At 41.6% G+C, this 22,232-nt stretch overlaps 1 protein-coding gene across 8 annotated transcripts in view; it reads right to left on the reverse strand.

Annotated features, from left to right (window-relative positions):
• KDM2B (lysine demethylase 2B) overlaps positions 1–22,232 on the reverse strand; it is a 125,816-nt gene that overhangs the window by 98,349 nt on the left and 5,235 nt on the right. For 5 of the 8 annotated variants that reach the window (XM_054843806.1, XM_054843801.1, XM_054843805.1 and 2 more), the window contains exons 1-4: positions 20,854–20,996; positions 19,461–19,605; positions 16,075–16,153; positions 8,756–8,802 (exon numbers count right to left, since the gene is read on the reverse strand). In XM_054843806.1, the coding sequence (XP_054699781.1) occupies positions 8,756–8,802; positions 16,075–16,153; positions 19,461–19,605; positions 20,854–20,904 (322 nt within the window). In that variant the 5' untranslated portion in view covers positions 20,905–20,996. Of the gene's footprint in view, positions 1–8,755; positions 8,803–16,074; positions 16,154–19,460; positions 19,606–20,853; positions 20,997–22,232 lie in introns of those variants that run through there. The other 3 variants (XM_054843803.1, XM_054843802.1, XM_054843804.1) reach the window with 1 other exon arrangement.

A 22,232-nucleotide genomic window follows, 5' to 3' on the forward strand; every position in this document is an offset into this window, starting at 1 on the left:
TGTCAAGTCCTACTGGTCCCGCTTACCGCAAAGTATGTTGATCTCTCTATCATTATTCGTTCATGTTTGGTAAGAGTATCCTAATAGCACTTGCTCAAGTCTGGAAGGATTTATCTGTACTTCCTCACAAGCTGCTATGAGATTAGGGAGTAAAATGAGTTCTGTACAGTGCAGTAGCCTCATCAAAGAAAGAGGGATACAAAGAAAACAGGAGAGGTCGCTCAAGGGAAAAGAAAGAAAAAAAGGCAAAGAAAAGGATGAGCCAGTGCTGCACTTGGGAAAGAGAAACCTGCTAGATAGAATTGGAATGAATCGCTTCAATAAAACAGCACTTCTAATTTTTTTTTTTTTTTTTATTGTCCAGAACTAGTCTTTGTAGTTTTCACATTTAAAAAGAAATGCAACAGCTAGAAGTCTGGCCAGCTCACACCAACAGTATTTATAAACCCCTCTGTTGATAGACCATGGGTTTGACTCCATCCTAGCTTAGAGGCACTTGGAAGTTATCATTTTCAGTGGCAATATTTATTTGCTGATTTTAGTTGAGGTCTGACTTAGCAGATTTCCCAATTACAGAGAAGCTTCAGAGCATGAAGCACGCTGGCAGTCCCAACAGCATGACTGTGAGGACATTTGGAACTTGATTTTAAAAACAAAGTGTTTTTAAAAAATAGCTGGAGATTTTAAAACAAGTTTTGGCCACAAAAACAATATGATGGAGGAACTGTTTGTTTTTATAAAGACTGGATCTCAAACACATGTTGCTGTAATACTGCAGATAGCCTTATAACACCTGAGACAAATCACTGGCCTTGACATACACTGCTTTCTGATTTTCCATTTTTCCCCTTGAAACAGTTTGTAGCCAGGTACGTAACTCAGCTCCCTTAAAGCACAGGTTTTGGTTTTGTATCCTCAGATCAATGGAACAGCACTGACATACAATTATTTTAGTTACTTGTGAGGAACACCCAAGCTCAGCCTCATCCTGCAAGCAGCTACCCTTATCTCCTGTCTTCAAAGTGCTCTTGGATCCCCCTGCTCCTCTCAGCTAGCAGAGAGATGCACTGTCTCTTGTGGATCCGAGTCCCGTGATGAATTTAGGGTGCAGGATCCAGAGACTGAGGTACCCTCAATCTGAATCCTCACAGGCTGAAGAGCATGTTCACAAGCTGTTTTTTATAAAACTACACAGACATTGGCCTTCCAAACCACAAGAACAATGACGATGCTTTCATCAACTCAGTTTTGGTTAATACTCCAACAGTCTCACTTACATGAAAAGGAAAAAAGCAGAATGCAGAGAGCAAGGCAGGCACAGATCACACTATGGGGCACACAAAAAAAAAAAAATCATGAGGAAGAAGAGGAGAAATCTTATAATGAATGGAAGTATTTCATACAAGCACCTCCCCTCCCATGAGATCAGCGTTGACTCCTCTCCCCTAGAAGAGCCTAGTCCACTGCATTTTGAAAAATGCATTATTTGGACACTAGGAACAGAGCAAAGACCTCACTGCTTTCTTCTTATCTCTCCACACAAGACTCCTGGAGATACCGCAGCTAATGACTCCTGACTCAGCTCTTCTGCTCTTCCAAACGTGGCACTCCCATTCACAGGACGAATCCCTGCACAGAGGGAGAACCATACATCTTAATCAAGACTTATACGCAAGTCTGAGGGCAGACTTTTGCACTTCCTTTGAACAGCCTGTTTAATTTTGGGAAGCACTCTTTACAACAAAGTTTCTCTAATGAGCCTCCCTCCTAACTCCTCTCGGTCTCCAATTTCACAACTTCCTTGAAACAAATGGAGCGTTGCTCTATAGAAAAAGCAACACTAGGTCCCTATTCAGCAGAAATGATGGAAAGTTTTCTGAACTGCAGTGTGTGGCTGCTTTGTCCTTCCTTTGTATCTGCACAGCTAATTTTCTTTCACAGGATGGAGAACTGTACATTGATTAAGACAAAATTTCCCCTACTTGCCCGCAGACCACACTATGAGCCTCTCGACTTGCTTTGTAGTTCAATGTGAATTCAACCATGATACAATTTTCAGAGCAGATCAGTTTGAGAGGGGGAGCAAACACGCAGGAGGAATGAACCAAAAAACCACTAGGAAATAGTTACTCAGAGACAGTTATCTGGTTTGCTTTTAGCTTTTTTGAGTAGCTACTAACAAAAAGCTGAACACGTTTGCACAGCCAACTCAGGAACTATTGTGCTCATGCACCACAAGAAATGCATGCTAGTGTAAAAGGAATGTTTTATATGGTCTCTGCCCTCCCTCCTGCCTTTGCCCACCTGATCCACAGTCACCACCACCACAATTTTCTCTTCTGTGGAGACACTACTTATGATTCTTGATCGAGTACTGAATGAAATTTATACATATCTATATGTATTCATCTATGAACATGTGTACAGTTTTTAATATATATAAACATCACATTTTATAAACCCAGAATAATCATTACCTACAACGATTGCATCTCTTTCCATTTCATTATCACCTACTTCCAGAAGTATGGATTAGCGGGGTTCTTGTCTTTCTGTGAAGTAGCTGGCATGCGTATTCTCATTTCAAGGTTCCTGGGGACTACAGCAGCATATGTATTTAACAGAACTAAAATGGCTACATGAAAGATACAGAGCCTTACATAGCTTATGGCTGTTACATGCACTTGACGGGCAGTAATCCTTTCCATCCCAACTGAATTTAAATTATTTAAATCAGCCTGCTTACATTAACTAGTGAGGGAACTTGTTCCACCCCATCTCAGTCCCCTTGCACAGAAGAGGCAACGGCTCACTACATTTGGTACATCATTTACAGTTTACAGGAAAACTCAAAACTGAGACTCCCTAAATTCCATTTCCAGCACTGCCCTGAACAGGCACCTAAGCAGGTCATTTCACCTTTCAGCCCAGTTTCTGCCTCAGAAAAGAAGGCCACACTATTTACTGTGTGCCACTACACTGTGGAATTGCAGTAACTCTTACAACAAGCAAAATGTTGTGATGCCAAACTTCAGAAAGCTTGCTTAGGTCTCTCCCCTGTGGAAAAAAAAACCTTAACCGCCAGTGAAATACTGCTCTGCAGGTCTAATTTCTTCCACTGATGTTAAAGAAAGCTCAGTTGCTCATTTCAGTGCGGTACGATGAAGTCCGTAACATTTTATTCACTTAGTGAATAAACCATGAGCAGATGTATGACGGCACACAGCATCTCCTCCAGAACTGGTACTTGTCAGCAGCACAAGGGAATGCTGACCTACACTTGCAGGGCCAAACTCCCCTATTTCTAGGGCTTTTCCCTTGCAAACATCTGGGATTTAATGATGTAATTTATTCTCTTTCTCCACTGACACCATGATTATAAACTCATAGTTGAGCCAGAGACCTTCACACATATTTCTTTAAACACTCAATTTGCAACTGAAATTTTTGGCTCGGCTCCTGTTCTTTTGGTGTTTCTAATGAGCAGGCAAAACCCAGCAATAATCAGGTATACCTTCAGCTACTCCCACAGCAAAGAAAGCAACGGGATATGTAGAGCCTTGGTTTTCCTTTCAGCCTTTGTCTTGGAGATCAAAGCTTGCAGCCAGGTCTTTAAAGATTTGACAGGATTACAGAAATCAAATATTGAAATGATCTATTAGGATCTTGTGCATCATGCCCTTGGGCCAGATGAAGATTGCTCTCTGCAATATTTTTCAGAGCTTTGTCATGTTTGCTTTTTACTGCCATACCTCAATGCAAAAATTCTATCACAATTAAAAGCTTTGCTGCTTTCAACTTTACTTGGATTCTTTACACAAGACGAAAACACCAAAGCCTTTCAACATAGTTTGTGAAGAGAAAACAGCAACTAAATGAAGGGAACCAAACATTTTCAATCCACGTAAGTATTATGGCCCAGTCCAGTCTACAGCATCAGATTTTCATAGCAAAATACATGACTGATGATACATTCTTCACTGCTCCTACACTTATTTTTTTAATTCTATAAATAAAACCTTCATGAGTTAGTTAAATAAAACCAATCAGAGAGTTTATGTCAGTCGTTAGACCACCCCATGAATAGTGTAAGTCCTGTACTTGCACTGTTCCCACTGATACAATGCCCAGCTGGGCATGGTGAATTCCATACAACAATGCTGCTGATCCTGCAGAAGTGACCGCTGTGGCCACAACTTTAACCTCTTCAGCCATGAGATCACAATAACTGAAAGTCTCTTTTCTTTCTTACAATCCTCAGCATGTTTTGAAATCGCCTCTTTTGCCACTAGTGGGGATTGCAAGCTTGACTTTGGGAGTAATACATACATACCCTGGCACACAAAACTACACCAGCCTGTCAAGAGAGGAGGCGATGCACATTACAGACCCAGCAGCAGCACTTAGCTTTATTTTGTGGTTTATTTAGGTATGAGTGTAAAAGCTGGGATTCAATGGCGGCAGGCTGCCAACCTGTGGCATGCAAACTGAAGAGAGGTCAGCTAAAAATAAAAAATAAAAGCAAATACATCCAGACTAGCCGTTACTGTTTAGATATAGCCACCATGCTTGTGCAGGGACTCCACACCTACCCGGGGAGTTCCTGGGCATACTGTGACAACCCAGGAAGACAAAGGCAGTGCAGACATCAATTACAAGTCAAAGGGCAAGACACTGCAGATGCCACAGAAAAAGCAGATACTCTTTTAAATTCAATCAGTGCTGACCCAAGCAAGCCACTAAAAAAAAAAAAAAAGTAATCAAAGAAAAAGAAAGGAGCTCAGATTGATGCACAGATTCACATATGCTTCCTCTTTCCCTTTCCCTTTACATGGCTCATAGCTTCAAAAACTACTCAGTGCTCCCTTCTTCGGATTGTATGATGTCCATGAAGACTAATATAAAGACAAAAATCAAACAAATGAAAAAATCGAATGCTTTGGCTTTCTGGCATCAAAGGCTAAAGCAAATGATTGCATTCGGTCCTTGAATTCAGGAGTAGCAAAGGCTAGAGACAGTCAACATTGTTTACCAGCTGGAAGACTGACTCTAGTTAGAGAGAAGAAGCAACAGACAATGGTGGTGAGTTCTCTGAACTTCTGGGAGCCCTTAAAACAAGGGAGTAAGATAACATGAAAGAAAGAAAAAAGGACATAAATCAAGATACTATGCAAATCTGAAGGCAGCAATTGCAAATGTGCAAAAGGTTTTGGAATAAAACAAAGCCCCAATACTTACTAGCTACTGCTGTGCACTTTTTTTTTTTTTACGTAGTCCATGTGCATACACTAACACCACCAACATGCCAGCATGGCATGCCAAGAGTGAAAAATAAGGAGCCTGCAGAAATAACACTTAGTAAACTTCTAGTGCAGATGTGGCAGATGTCTAATGGGACATTAAGAGGGCCAATGACCCTCTCTGTCAAATTTTCAATCAACTTATGAAGAGATGACACTGACATTCTGTCCTTCAGAATTAGCAATCAAATCTACCTTAGACAATGAAATTACAAAGCTTAATAGTTATTAAATTACAAGAGGTTTTTTCTTCTTTTAAGAGTCGTCTCAAGTTCCTAAGCAGGCCAGTAATTCCTCTTCTCCATTTGTATTCTTGGCTCACAGCCATTTCAGAGATCAGACAAAGTCCAACTGCTGAAATTAATCCACTTTCTCAGGTTTAAAGAATATCCAGGATATCTTTCATATGGAGGTAGGAGTCTAGTCATAACCTTTATTCCAAGCATGGAGTTTAAAGTGTTTGTTCTTTAAAGTAAAGCTACTGCGCGGGAAGAGTGGTTCATCCACACACATTACATATAGGTGCACATTCACGCATGCTAACATGCACTTCATAAAAAGTAGGTCACAAACATTACCAAACTAAATTACAGCTGGTATCTGCATTTTTTAAACAATGAAAATAAAAAAATCCAACAAGCAATGGAAGTCTGACCAAACATTTAAAAAAAAAAAAACAACTAAGCCAAGTAGCCACAAACGACGATCAAAAAACCTGCCTTTTTTTTCCTCATTATTATTGCCACAGATTAGAGTTTTCAAAGGGAAATTAAAAAAGCTAGGCTACCAATTGTTGTTATTTCCTTGTGACTCAGAGGTACCCAAATATGGAGATGATACAACTATCACGTTAGAAAAAGAAAGTAAGATTTCAGAATAATTTGAGACCAAAGGCTCAGAAACTTCCTATGGAATTTACGTGCTTTGGAAAAACCCAGCACCATCTCTTTAAAATGTTCTATAACAAATGTGTTTCCCCTGATTCGAAGAAGAAAAGAGAACAAATGATAGGTTTAAATAGCACCAGCATACTATAATGACGAGCACTTAAAAACCCAACAAGTTTACACAGAACACAACATTTTTCAAGAGATGTTCTCTCTCTGTCGACTCCCACGCGCATTCAGATGCGGAGAGTTATGATGATTCTATTTCACACTTGCAAAACATCACTCCCCTCCCAGGTTCAGCAAGGTATTCAATAAGTTTTGAAAACACTGTGCTTCAGAAAGGCAGATACCTGGAGGTTCAAGCAAGATCTGAGGAGTCTGCTAAAAAATGTGGGCACAAGCAAGGAGATATTAATAAAACAAGAATTTTCATCTGCTTTATTTGAACATTAGATTGTGAGTGTAACATATATATTAAGCTAAAACTAGAAAAAAAAAAATCAGCAATGATATGCAACATGCAAATTGCTCACTAGTTTCCTGAAGTCCTAAAGAGATAATTTAGAAATTTGGCATGGAGACAGGAATTGTCCCCATGTGCTCTGTGTCAATGTGGCTGTTACATACAGCACAAATTCCACAATGACCAAAATGATTTGCTATAAGAACCATGATTTTTTCAGATATAACTTACAGCCCATTTCCCAAATATTTTAGACCTTTTGAATTAAAGTTTCCACCTGTGATGCCAGAAGTCATCAACCTTATTAAAAAAAGACAGCAGGTGACAATGTTCTTGACCAAATGACAGGCCCAGTATAATGACTCCAAAGGGAATTTGCCCAAACACAATAAAAAAAGCCCCACGACGTGCGGTATCTGACCTAGAGTATAGACATGGATTGCTGAACCAGCTGTGAGAAACGGCACACTTTTACATTGAAGTTAATCTCCAAGGTAATGATGATTGTTATTTCTGCTCCATTGTTTTATAAATGTATTTTTATTTATAAATATCCTCCGGCTTTGCTGGTCATGTACACAGGAATCTCCACCCCCCTAATACTTCAAGGGACATCAAGCCTGAGGAAATGCAACTCCCACACTTTGACTGTGATACAGGAAAAACAATGTTGTTATGCAACACTATGCTGTTCCAAAACATCTCAAAGTCAGACCCTCAACTTCAGCAGTTTCAGAGACAGGAATGGCAGTTCATCAGTTATGGAACAAATTCACAGAAAATTGCAAACAGAGTCCTGATAATTACAAGGCTTATGCATGAGGCTCCTTCACAGCAAAAAAAAGAGGCACTCCATACCTACAAATGTGCACATGCAGGTATTTAGGAAATCCAGAAAATTTAGGACTACCAAATATCCTCAGATTATTTCCTAATTTAACTGCAGATTGACCAACAGAAATGTTACCAAATAGCACTTCCCACACCACTTGTCTAACTCTGCCAAAGTGGTTTGGGGCTTTTTTTTTTTTTTTTTTTTAGAACTTATAAATGGTCATAAATTAAGCAACATTGCCAAGTTTTGTTTGTGGAGGAAGGTTATCAGAGATAACCTCTCTCTCACAAATAACCCTAAGTGAACAGAAATGAGGCACAAGTTCCTCTCCCTTGTTTTTCTTAACTACATCTTTTCCAGACTTGATATTCCTATTGATCATTAAACTCAAGAGTAATTTTCAAAAATTCTTCTTTCATCATGCAGCAATTGGGCTATTTTAAAAGATTAGCTCCTGCCACAACACAGGTAAACAAAACCAGTAAATTCTAAATAGCAAGAATGCAGTTAAACGTCTCTGTGAAGGACTGCAGCTAACACATCCAAAGCTCAGCTAGCCCCACAGCAACGACTTCACAGAGTGTGGTATCACTATTCGGTAACAACTTAAGATAAATGATAAATAACACATCCATCTTCAGTAAAAGCAGATTTCAAAGAAACACACAGTATAATCTCCTACTCAAAATGTAGCTTTTCTTAGAGTTAAAAAAATTTCTATTGCAAAAAATTGCTAGGAAACATTTGATGATTACAGTCACCACTTCTCTGGTTTGTGTCTTATCAAAAAGACAGGCGGTTTGCACAGCTTTGTGCTCAGTCTTTCTTAGCAACCTTTCCTCAAAGCACTGACCTGGCCTGACACTGATAAAGACTGTGAGGAGAGCACAGGCAAAAGGTGATACGGCTCCAATCATACCTTTTACAAACAGATGCTCTACGACAGATTAAAAAAAAAAAAAAAAAAAAGGAACTCTATCAATAGAGCTGCCGCTTTCCAGGATCACAAAAGTGTATGTAGGACACCTGTTAAGAGCAAAAGCATTCAGTCTCTTTCAAATGGCCAATTATCCAGCATGAGATCAGAGTCCAGTCAGCACAACTACTAATTAGGGTTCTCCCAGCCTTTTTAATTTACAAATTGCTTCTCCATGCCTTCTCCCGGATTCTGAGAGTTATCACAAATGTCTACAAACACAACTGGACAAGTATTTCAAAGCAATTCTGTTCTGTATAGAGTTAATCCAGTGCATTCAAAATAACTTACCCACTAATAGCTTCACATCTCTGACGGTGAAATCCGGGTCAGGCATTCTATAATTAGCAAAGAAAGCAACATTAAATACATCAAGATAAGTACGGGTACACTTTCGTTATCATAATAAAAGACAAATAAATGTATAGTGCTCTTTGTTCATAATGCAGTAGGTGGAATCGAGCAAGGCCGCTCTGAAGTGCAGACAGTGCAAGTTTTAATGACATATGTAACATCTTTGCATTGGCAAGTGTACAAAAGTTTCTCTACTCGTAATGAAAGAGGAGAAGAGGTGTCTTTTCAAGCACTCTCTAGCAGCACTGGAGTGGGAGGGAAGGGGTTGGGGGCGATTTTAATAAAATCCTAAACCTTTATAGCTCGTTCCTGCCGAGCAACTCACAGCACTTTGCAGCTGGTGGTGGCTCACCTATATTCCCCCATGTGAGCATTATCACATCTGCCAGTGGATACAAACTGAGGCATAGAGCGGTGAACCAATCTGTTTAAAGTCACTTCATCACAGGTTGGATTCACTGCTTGGAAATAAAATATTAAAAATAATTAAAGCCCCTTCATTTTAATGACTATTTTAAATCTCCCTGTCCAGCAGAGGACAACCTGGATGTATTTGGTTGGTAGGGAAAATGTTGTTCGGTTCAATTTGGGCTAATTCAGAGCTAAATTAAATGGTGGCATAATTAGTTCACTGATGTTGATTCATTCATAAGATCACTGCTAACACAGGCAATGTTTTAGGGTTTAATATAATTAGACAATAGCCTAGTACATCAAGTGAGTGAGTTTTACGTGCCAGGTAGAGAGTAAAATTCTGCAACATACAGACTAGACGGAAAAAGGAAATCAAAACAGTAGTGGGGTTTTAAAGCTGATTGATTTCATCTTAATGACAGTATTTCACACTTCACATCGCACAAAAACTGACTTAAGGAATTGTAATGAAAAATAGCCCTGTGGGAACTGCCAGCTAGGTGCTCTATCCCTCTTCTACTGCCCTGGGTGGAAAAGAAACAACTTGCTTCTGGTCATAAAGGACTTTTGACATCATTCAGTTTGAAATCAGAACTATTGAGCCCATAGGCAAACTTTTAGACCAATAGTTTTTACTATTAAGAAAACACTGAAAGGTAAAGTTACAAAATGCATTTACTGTCATGTACATATCTTGAGAACTATTACCCTTCCTCTGGTGGGATGTGGAGGCTGGACAGTATCTTTTGTTAGGTCTCCACCAACCCTCACATCTTTGCATTTAGCTGTGAGGGCCCCACAGCTTTGGAATTCACTCCCTCGCCGGAATAAAACAGCCTCAATCTACTGACCTTCAGGGTTCATTCAGAGCTCATCTTTTTTTCCAAGCACTAGAAAGTCAGAAGTAGAGGAAGGAGGAACTATTTGTGGGCGACAAGAATGTGCAAGGCTTATCTTCAAATGCTACAGCTTGCCTGTATTTTATGTCAGACACGTAGAACAATTAGATGGGCAATCTTTTTCACTTTTGTATAAATCAAAATAAAAATCAACAACCAAGATAGATAACAATCCTAACCCAAATGCATACAAGCAAATCCAGTCTTTCTAAGAGCTCCAGCAGCAGCTGACAATAAACATTACTCAAACTGGAAGAATACAATCCTCCCTAACAATAAAATTGCATTTTTAGCTCTTTGGAGAGCACACCTGGCATATCCTTGGTTTCTTCCCTGCAATCTCAGGATATATGCTACCTTAGCGTACACCAAGGGAAGAATTTCAGGCTTGAACACAGCAGGTTTCAAGTACAAAAACCCATTTTGTAGTTGGGTTGCCTTGGGAGGTCCAGCTTTCATTCAAACCTACTCTGCTGGCTGCTGAAATCATGAATGACAGTACTGCTTCATCTCCGGCTCCACCCAGCATAACTGCCACACTCTTATACAATTAGGGCTGGTTTGCTACAGCGCTATGACGGCCAAAAAAAATTGTTTTCTTGAACATCACCAGTCCTAAACTAATCAGTAAGTGTTGGTTCATTTGTTTTTCTGCATATAAATCCAGAATACCAACAATGCAAGAACTGAGCAGAATATCGGGGGGGGTCCTCGCTGTTATGCAATTTTCAGGCAAATGGATCTTGCATAAAAAAAAAATATTAATTCTTCCAAAGATTTCATATATCAAAAAATAGGTGAGGAATAGTATAACGGGGTGACTTAACACTAAAATATGACTGACTACATTTGAGATTTTCTGATACATACAAATCATGTTGCCTTAAACAGAAAAGAAAGGCAAACACCTTAGTGTGCACTGGTGCAAATCTGCATTGTAGTAAATGTCTCAAGATTTGCTAGAAAAGTCTCCTATTCAAGTCCTAATGAGGACGAGCTCTGTCTAGCATACATATCTGATTAACCAGAATACAATGCAAGATGACTGCTGTTCAGATAAAAGAGACAACACCTCTCCGAACAGCATTCTTTCCTGGAGAATCAATCCTGGAAACAATCAAACAACCCTCTGAGAAAAACAGCTCCTCTTCTGCCAAGAGATCACAGGTGGACCTTCCTGCTTCTAGCCATGCAAGTAACAGCTCACAGTGGTCAGAAATATACAGGAAAGCGACATTCAAAGTTTCATTATAGTATTTTTTCCTCATTCACCTCATTCCTTGCCATTTCGGAGTACCTCCAAGCACAGTAACCAAACTGTTCAGCTACGATTTGTACATCTGCCAGGCACAGACGTGCAAGCTGACTGCTTAACAGCAAACAGAAGTGAAAGCACATATCATCAGTTATTCCAAACTTTGGAAATCTAAAAATCATCTTATATCATATATTTTATAGACCACTGCATCTCAAAAGTCACTCTACCTTATGCAGATCACCTAATCTACCACTTCACGATACACACAGCCTCCTCTGGACAAGAGACAGTACTGCTAGAAAAGACCCAGTAAAACATAATTTCCTCCAGAGCCTGAAGTGGAACGTAAGGTTCCCAGGTCTCATCAGCAAATGACTCGGATCCAAAGGCAAACTGTCCAGTCTCGCTCTAGTGATGGAAGACGGCAGACTATGACACTCATTATTTCAAGCAGTAAATGTCAGAATGATGAGACTAAAGGTTCTCAACGTTTCAGATCAGTTAGACAGGTGTCAATACTATTTTGATCTTGCTGGAATGCAATGCATACAGCATTTATGTATCTACACATCCACAAAATTCACATACTGCAAGCCAGCTACTTTTGATAGATACATGTAAGAAGTGGAAATGTAAATAAAATTAAATCATGTTATCCTGCAGAGTGCCAAATAGGAAAGTTTGCTCATGCATTTCACTTCTGTCATGTAAAATACGCATAAACCGTGTTTCCAACCTTCTCTCACTCTGGTGACATTTAAGCCCAAGTGTGTAAAATTCCTTTACAATATTGTTTCAAAATATTAAGTCATGCTCATTTAAATAAAAAATATTAGAATGTTGAATGTCCTATAAGAGATTACCGATCTACACATTCTAGTATTTTAATCCCCTAGAGCAGTCAGTATTCAATGATTTGGCAGAGAATGGAAATACAAAAACAATTCACTGAATTAACTGTGAAATGGAGAATTCAACTGATTCCATGCAGGAACCATCCAAAGCTCATGTTATCAGATAAAATTTGCTCTTACTTTTGTCAGCATACTAATTCATCAAAAATATCCTCAAAAGAAAAAAAAAGTTTCCGTATTTTTACTCTCTTCTCTGACAGTGAGTTCCAGCTAGAAGAAAAAGTTGCACATGTGTGGATGGTTCACAAAAGGGAGCAAGGGAAACAGCCCTAAAAAGGAGAAAAGATGTCAGAATAGAACTGGAATGACACCGGCAGTCAGTAGGAAACTGAAAAGCTGGCTAGTCAAGCCTGGCTGCTGAGACTCTTTTAAGCTCATCTCAGCAAACTGAAACACATATTTGTCCTTCACTATCCAAAGCATTAGTGTGTGACAGTCAGGTCAGTGACGCCAAAACCTTTGCTGTGGATTAGCATTTATTCCTCTCCCACCTCTTCACAATCCAGTTCAGAATTCAGAAGAGGCATTACCCTAACTGCCAGAGCTGCAGAACTCCAACTGAAAATGAAGGCATGCAGCATTCTGTCCTGTTACTTCTTCACTTCCAATGAATGTCCCAAAACTGCTATTTCTTTGACTGTTTTGATAACACTTACAAAGAAAGGTACCTTATTTTCAATGGTCTTTGAGGCGTGGTCATCTATATGTGGATTCATGCTGTGTATGTGGGCATACACCTAAGCATTTGAGGCCAGGCCTTTTTTTTGCCTCAGCAAAACCCAGAAGTACATATACAACCTGGCCTATCTGTACACGTGGTGTATAACCATAGATGGGGCAGGTACACAGCCAAAGCTCTTCTTCAAGGTCTTAACAAAATCACTAATGGCTTCCAGGAAGGAAGAAGAATAGGAATGCTGACTGTGAATGCATCTGAAACCAACACATCTTGAAGAAAAACAAGCCAACACATCATACCAAAAAAAAAAAAGAGATGATTCTTCACATGATCCCGTTAGCTTGAGAAGTCTCTGAAGCCCTGGATCAAGAAAGACCAAAGACCACTCTCCAAAGGCAGTATCACACCATGAGACTTCAGTGAAAGCACACAGCTAACTGAAAGTGAAGTGCCTGGTGGCAGCTCTCCAAATTTCGGGCACAAGAACAACAGGGAAGCCAATGATGATGTGTGAGCTGAGATTTGAGCGTTGAAATCTCTAAGGTGAAACTGCCTCATTACAGAATCCTGAATAACGAGCTATCAAGAAGAGACAGATATTACATCTTGTGGTTACGGACACCAAGAAACAAGGCTGGGGTACTCGTTATCCATCTCTGATAATGCCCTGCCATTTGCAGCTGAGGATCTGAAGCCCAGTAATGTTTGTGCCTGTGGGATGAGCTCTTACTTCCACACTTCTCTGCTGATGGAGCACTACCTGAATAGGCACCGTTGGCATGGTAGGAGCTGAAACATCTCCCCAGTTTTCTTCTTGTATTGTGGGGAATTTGTGAACTTCCTCATACACAGAGGGAAGATCTGGCTGCTAGGAAGGTGCAGTAGTATCTCTGGCTCCTAAACACTCCCCAGTTTCACAAAGGAGTTGATGGCTTCTTCCAGAAGAAATTCTTGAAGATTTTATCACTTGCCCCTTTAGAAGCAGCAGCTTAAAACCAATACATATAGAGAGAGCAGTCACCTCAGTTGATTTTCCACCTTTTTCCACAGTAGATATGTCCTTCAGTTGACTCCTCCAAGAAAAGCAACTCTTCAAGAAATAAACTGAACAAAAAAATAGCAACAACCTTCAACAAATAAAACCCACCCTGCCAAGTTGAGCAGAGAAGCCAATAAGAGGGTCAGAAAAACAGAGGCTCTAATGCAGCAGGAAAAAAATCATTGTAAGAGGGAAAGCTCCTGTATTTGGAGGCTGAGAGGAAGCCAGGAACTGGGATGCCAAGTTGGGTGAGAAGTGTGGAGAGCACAGCCCTTAAGGGGGCAGAAATTTCTTGTAAATAATAAAGCTCCTGCTGAAGCAAAAATGATTCAGCTTCAGGTGATGGTTACATGTATACATACAGTGTAAATGTACATTTGGACAAGCACTCAACGGAGAGGTCACTGGCTCTCCAGGAAGTGAGCTGGCCAATGGTGTCACGAGTGAACGTAGAACAAATGGTACTTTACATTAAGGAAGCTCAGCTGAGAAGATAAACAAGAAAATTATTCACAAGGAAAGACAATACTATAGTCACGTAATATATAAGCTAAGATTAAGGAGGTGGCTTCTGCAGGTGAAGCATAATTAAGCTATGAACATGGAAGACTCTCTTTGCTTCTCAGGTTTTCATGTGAAGGTCATACAGGAGGTAGTAGACTTCAGGAATATCAAACCAGATGCTTTTGTATCCCCTCTTCTGCACAAACTTTAAGGATCAATGCTTTCCACCTGACCACACCTTCTCTCACATAATACAACAGAAAAAATAGGTTATTTTTCTATGACACCAAATAGGAGCATAGAACTGTTTAGAAACTGTAAGACGTGGCCAGCCTTTCCCACTTAATAGCTAGGTTTTCCACCTATCTTCTAAAACATTACAGAATACGTGCGTGTGTTTGTCATAAAAGTAGGATACAGTCTAGGAAAGGCTTTGCACAAACAAATAAAAAGATGCTATCTTGGTGCTTGCACTATTTTTTTTTTAAGAAGAAACTACACTGTGCATCCAGGACTAAGTAGAGAAATAGCTGGGCTTAATAACCAAAGGAAAAAATATCCCAGTACAACATAATGGTACAACAAAATAAACGTTACTGTAATTACTACCGAGTACCTACTAAGCACTTCTTGTTCAGAGTTCAACATATAAAACTATTTTACTACATCATGAGAAGCATCACAGCAGCTCCTAATGCTCTTATAGTAGAAGGACATATGCTTGTCGAATACCCCAAACACTATTTCTTCTCTTTCTCTCCTTAAGTTACATTGGGGTGGCTTGATTTTTTTAATTAAATAATTGGGACTCCTCAGTTCCCTAAATTTGAGGTGTTCCAGCTGAAACTGAGCAGAGTAATTATGCTTTCAGAAAATTAATTTTCTGTCTTTCAGATACAATCAGTTACACAGTCCTAATTTCCAAAAGTATCAAGGAACATTTATCTAAACTGTGGATTATGTGCCTGATAAAGTATATAATTTTCATATTTCTCTCTTAGACACTGTCACTTTTACAAAGAAACTTGCAGGATTCTCTTATTAAAATACCAAATCCTTTATGACTGGATATTAACAAAATGCAACCTCAAAAAGACTCTAATAATACCACACATTTTAACTAGACATTATTAAATATTTACAAAGCTGTAACATTCTGATGAGATATAACTATAATGGAAAATGACAGGCATCATTAAACATTCCACCTGTAATGCAGAAAACAATTGAGAAGTCAAAAATTGAAGGGAGGTTGTTCTGTCATTACAGCCTGGATTGGATGCAAGAACCTGTGAATTTTATTCCTAACTTTCATCATTGACTTATTTCTGATTGTGTAAAACCGCTCTGTATGCCCTTAACTTTTATAGACCTCATTATCTGCTTGTTTATAAGTGGAAAATAATCATTCCTCTTCTCAAGGGTGCTGATAGTCTTACTAATTGCAATACATTTTGAGATCATCAAAAGAAATATCACATACAAGTGGAAAGCATAATGGTTATTTTATAAAAGCATTTATTAATCATCAAGATTTGGTGTAACTTACTTAATTCCCAGTCCATCCTTATTTCTGAAGATAAGGGGAACTCTGAGAGCTTCTCTTTGCACATACTCAAAAGTAAAATCTGTTTGAATAAGGAATAAAAAAAATCCAAAATCAATTACAAGGGCATTGGCATCTCACATGACATTTTCTCAAAATGTTCCCCATGTCCCTTTTCCCACCAAAGAACTCCACTATCACTTAAAGAAAAATATAAAGTGAATGCATATTTTAGGTCCAAACCGGAAACCAAATGACAGACAATGCTCTCCCAGCTGCTCTCTATTTTTCCTGTTCACTGATGCACATAAAATAGAATCCACTCAGAGTTTGTCAATTAAGGTCTGGGTTGAAACACCCAGGCTGTAATGAAATACCATATTAACAGTTAAAAAATAATCCTAACTAAATTACTACAAATCAGCCTACTACTTTTGGGCAAATGAGTAGTTTAAACTGTATGTTTGAGTTTATACATTATACATTTTAAGCTATAGACTTCTGCTTAGGAAAAGAGATGTTTTCTTGCAAGCATTATCCAAGTATAGCAGAAAGCCCTGATTCTGTGAACACATTTTATTTTTCTGTGAGAGTTACTATTACTTTCAACAGAGTACTTTTTTTTTTCTTTAATTAATTAGAAATGTAACTGCAGGAGCTGATAAACAGAAATCTTACACAGTTCCTGGCACTTAGGGAGACTGTGAAAAAGGAATCGTTTTTGGGGGGGAGTCACAGTATAACACACAAGCAAACTGAAAATTAAACAGACGTTTGTTATGTTAACACTGAGCATATCACCTTGTTGCTTCACTCAGGATTACACAGAACTGGCCTTTCCTGGGGATTTCTTTATGCAACGGTCTGATAGAATAGCAGTGATTTGAGGACTAGAGAGGAAGTTGCAAGGCAGCGATTTGGGTGAGCCGTGCCTACAAAACCCCACGCTCCCTTTGGAGCCTTCTGCCACAGAGAAGAGGAATTCCTGCAGTGGCCACGTACTGTTTCTATCGTTCTGCTATTTCTCCTTTCTTACAGGGAAAAATAACTTTTATATAGCATCCATATGCTACATCAAACTGGAAAACATTGCTTGACTCTTCAGCACTACAAAATACACTACATGCAGCCAAATACACTATACACTTTATGTATTATATTCAGGTACACACAAGTAGCTTAACTTCTCCAAGATTCAGCCAGCAGTGTACGTGCTGCCCGGGAAAGCATGAGAACCTCAGACTCCAGCTTACATCAGTGATGTTTCTCTGCTATAAAAACCCATACTGAAGGAAACAGGGGAAATAGAGGCTAAGCTCCTATGCCTACAGATGTATTTCCCTCTATTTTTACAACGTTTTCCTTGCTGTATTCAGTTAGCAATTAGGACAAGTAGGGATATAATATTCCTACTTAAAGTCACCAAATCAGAGCACAGTAATTACCCATTTACAAAAACATTAAAATTACAGAAACTTTATTGCTGCTAGTCTCAAAATAAGTGTAATGAATAGTTCAATTAACTAAGGTTACCAAATAAATATTTCTGTACTAGAGAAATCTTCATTTCTCAGTAGGCATTCCCATTAAAACTGTTCTGGCTTTAGGCAAGCAAATAAATAAACCACAGATATTTTTTTAAGGACACTCTCATCCAAGACAAAGTCAACAAACATCAGGAATAATATCGGTGGGAGACACAGAAGCAGATATACAGCCTAGCAGACTAGAGAACAAGTAGCTATGACAAACTGCATTCAAGCCAAAAATCACACCACTGCCTTGCAGCATCTCGGGGAAAACCTCCAACTTGCATTCCTAGCAAAAGAATAAAATAAAATCAAAGAAGAGTTATCATTAAAAGCAAGGCCATGGGAAACAAAAATAAATAAATATATAGCTCAACCAATTCCATGTGTTCATATAAACTGACCTTTTTATTCTTACTAACCACTGACATTGTTTTGCCTTGCTTCAATTCAACTCTTAGATTTACAGAAAAAAAATAAACCAATAGTAAAAATAAAACCAGAACAAATAGGAAGGCAGACCCTTTCTTCCTAATGCCCCAACAAAGCATCTAAATCCCTTGTGGGGTCGAACAAAGCAGACACAGACCACAACAAAATAACAAAAGACACTCATTTATTTTCAAGTTCCCAAGAAAGGAGAAAGCTACCCAAAGATTTTAGAGCTGCTGAGCTAGGGAAGCTGTGGATTGTATTATAGTTAGCATGTAGCAATGGCAACCACTGGAGTATTTGGAAGATGAGGGTAGAATGCAATAATTTTCTGGGAAATTAATTAACATTTTCCAGCTAAAAAATAGGTGTTTGTGTTTTGTTTGGAGGAAGAGGGGTCAGGGTTGAGCTTATCTCCTAAACAAATACCTTCCTAAATAAGATAGGTATTTAATTTCTCCACCACATTAACTTTTCTAAAAGGAGCTTAAAATGCTCATGCAAAACTAAGCCTAGGGGAGAAAAGGAAATTTTCTAAACTAGATTAGTGGCTCCATAGTTATAGCTATTTCAGGAGGATTACAGGCAAAACTACTCTTTCCTGAGAAAGCCAGCTCAGACAGGGAGTCCTCAATGAGGCCGGGTTTTGGTGATAGCCATCGGGGATTCAGGATCCGTTTCAACAACGCTGCAGTAAATAAAGGTGACTTGCAACTCCCCCCTCGCCGGCCCGTTTGATTCCCGGGCAAACCTCTCCCATTTTCCTTCCTGCCAGGCAACCGTGCTGCAGAGCTGGGCTGTCTGGCTTTGCTTACCGCTTCGTAATTTAAGTCACCTAAGCAAACCGAAGAACTTTGGGGAGGGGGAGCGTTGTAATTTAATATATTATAGAAACACAAAGAAGTTATTGACTTTAAAGTCTCCGACCCTGGCGAACGAGCTCATCAATTGCATCCTTTTGCAAAAGGGGTCCTGGATTCCACAGGGGGCTGAGGGGGAGCAGGAATCACCTCCGGCTAAGTGGGGGCTGGGGTTTCTGCCTCTCCTTTGCCAGGACCTAATTCCTGAACATCTCGGTGGTGCGCTGGGGTCACGGTAGCGGAACACGTTGAAGGTGGCGGGGGGAGCGCAAGGAGTTCCCATTTATCACCACGCCGCCTCCCAAGCACCGTGTCGGGGCAAGAGCCGCCCTCCGGGTGCGGGGGGAACCGGGTAGCCCCCCGCGGCGGTGCGGGCTGCAGGGCCCCGGTGCAGCAGCCGCCCCCCTGCCTCCCCCGCTGCTCGGCCCGGCGTCGTCACCGGATCCCCGGGCAGGGGGACGCGGGCGCGAAATACGAACCCAGGCGCGGAGCTACACGTGGAGGCTCCGGCAGCAGAGTGAACCCGTGCTGAACAGCCAGCCCCCCGTCACCGCCCCCGGGCAGTTACCTTTCCCGTCCATGGCATGCACGAAATCCCCGTGATACATTTTACTCTTTAATTTCTCTTCCAAATTGAAACTCCTGATGCTGACAATTTCCTCCACGTCCGAAAGGTCCTCGTTCTCATCGTATCGCCTTCTGCCAATAGATCGCTAGAAAACAAAACAAAAAAGAACAACAAACAAACCCACATCGTCCGGAAAAAAATAATCGGGCTTGGTGGGGAGGAAAGCGAATGGATCGTGCAGGACAATTTGATAAACAGAGTCTGGGGAAAATAATTAAGACGGCAAGACACAAAATGAACAAAACCTGAATCCAAACAAGCTACAACACAGCTGCATGCACAACCTTTTCCATCCCGTGACACGGAACTAGACAAGAATAACAGGTGCTTGGCTGCAGGAAAACTAAAACTTGGGCTGCTGTGCAGAAGCAGGCGTTTGAAGGCGAGCCGGAGATAGGCGTAACTCGCCGAAAATTCACCAAGCTACAGCACCGATGCGCTTTGCAATCCCGTAAAAAACCCTGAACGGCGGCCAATGCTCGTTAGCAACCGGATCATTTTTATTATTATTACTTTTGCACGTGAATACAAGATAAGTCCCCGGGGAAGGGAAGGGGGGCGAATCGTTTAATCTGATGCACAGCATCCAGGTTTCGGTATTTACATAATCCGAGTGTTTCCATAGTCACACCGGAAGCCGCGATTTAAAAAACAGATCGCTTTATGTAACGCCACGATGGATGCGCAGCCCCCCACCCTACTGCTCCTGCCGTCCCGCACGCTGCTCCGCCGCGACGGGAGCCTGCGCGCTTTTACAGCGCCGAAAGCGAGGGGGGTCCGCGGGCGAGGGGCAGGAACGAGTTAAATGCGGGGGGGGTAGGGGGTGTCAGGGGGGAATAGGCCTGGCGGAGGCCACCGCCGCCCTCCTGGGGAAGTTGCGGCGGGCGCGGAGCCGCGGCTAGAGGCGGCGGGGCCCCGCGGAGCTGCCCGGCCGCACGCCGCCGGCAGCGGGGGACAGCCGGCCGCGCACAAAGGTAGGTCCCCCGGTGGAGGAGGCGGAGGGGGGGGAGCCCGATGCACCAGCTGCCTCCGGCGGCTCTGCCCCTCGCCCGGCAGCTCTGTTCCCTGCAAATCCGCCCCGGTAGCCAGCCCTACACACACGCGCGGTGGATCAGCAACAAACCCTTACCCACAGGAAAAAAAAAATATATTATCGTCCCACCCTCTCCTTCCCCTCGGTTAAATTCCACCCCCTTCCCCAGTGTCTAAGCTGCTCTCTTGCAAACTAAGTCGCTCTGCTGCCTACGTTTACATGCATTTCTCCCTTTGCAAACAATTAAGCAAAATCAATTAAAAGGCACAAATAGGAAATAGACAGAAGCCAGCTACACACCAATCTTCTTCCAGAGTCTTTCTCTGCCTCCATTTTTTTTGAGAGTTTCATCACTTAATTGTCAACAGTTCCTGTCCTGCATTTTTGGCCCAAATGGGGAGGAGGAAAAACAAAAGCCATCCAGGTCTCTCTAAAGTTTTGCAATTTTGCACCAGCACTTTTTTTTGGGGGGGGGGGAAGAGAGGAGGGGGAGGGAAGGGAAGGGGAGGGGGGCGGCGGCGGCGCTGCGTTTTGCAAAGTCCTAAGGAACCATTTTCAGGCACTGCGTGTGGAGCGGGGGCGCAGGCGTCGCAGTGCCCGGAACGTAAACAGTGCGGGGGGGGGGGGGGTCCGGGGGCGGCGGCGCGGTTACCGGCGCTGGGCTGGCCGCCGGCCCCGCCGTGGCAGGTCACGAGTGCGCAGCGGGCGCGGCACGCAGGCGCTGAGCGGCGGCGGGGCAGCGCGGCGCCCCGCGGAGGGGGGGCGCGCACCACAAAGGCGCGGATGGTCCCTGCGTGGGTGCCGCTGCTACTCGAGACGTGCCCGAAAAGTTGAACGATTCTGCTTACACCGGGGGATTGGGTTCAGCGCCGGCTGCCCAGCCTCACGTGTTAAACCCGGGCGCAGTTTTGGAGGACTCCTGTAAAGAGTGGGGAATTAAGGTACCAAACAGTGGAAAATAACCTAAGTCCACGTATTATAAGATTAATTACTGTGTTCAGTTAAGCGATCTGTTTTACGTACACTTGGCTCCGCTGTGTTCCTCTAACACGCATGCAGCACGTAGTTGGGCAAGGTAGTCCTACCACACACAAACACCGGCCGGTGCGTAAAATGCTCCAAGATCTGCGCCTACATTTGTCTCGTGAGAACAGGCTCTAATATCTATAATGCATTATTCGGTGTTAAAGTAAAATTGCCTCTGTAATACGCACGTCCAACAGGTAGTTAGAAATCACATGAAAAAGTAGGTAAAAATAATAAAGTAGCTACTGATACAAACTGAAACTTAACTGTAGGGATACTGTGGGTTCCTAAGGCTATCAGAGGGTCTTATTTCTAGAACACCAATTCGTATCTACTCTAAATTGATGCTGAGCAAATATTGGGACCATCTGATTGCAATAGCAAGATCAGAGTGCAGGTTTTGAACAGCCTCCAGGTTCCAAAGCGTGGCTCCTCTCTGAAGTGACATCCTTTACCTCCCCTCCGCACCCCCCAAGAAAGGGAACATCAAAGTGTACCTAAACCCAGGGTTGGGGGCTGATGGCTTTGACAGTGCTCCTCTGGTTTGCTTTTTGCAATTTTTGAGATTGACATTGAGAATAAATGCGTTTCTCCCTTCAGTATGGTACTTGTTCACTGTTGTCTTTCCTGGGCCAAGAAAAATTGGGAGTCCT

Source organism: Grus americana, chromosome 16, assembly GCF_028858705.1.
Source record: "Grus americana isolate bGruAme1 chromosome 16, bGruAme1.mat, whole genome shotgun sequence".
Taxonomy (NCBI): domain Eukaryota; kingdom Metazoa; phylum Chordata; class Aves; order Gruiformes; family Gruidae; genus Grus; species Grus americana.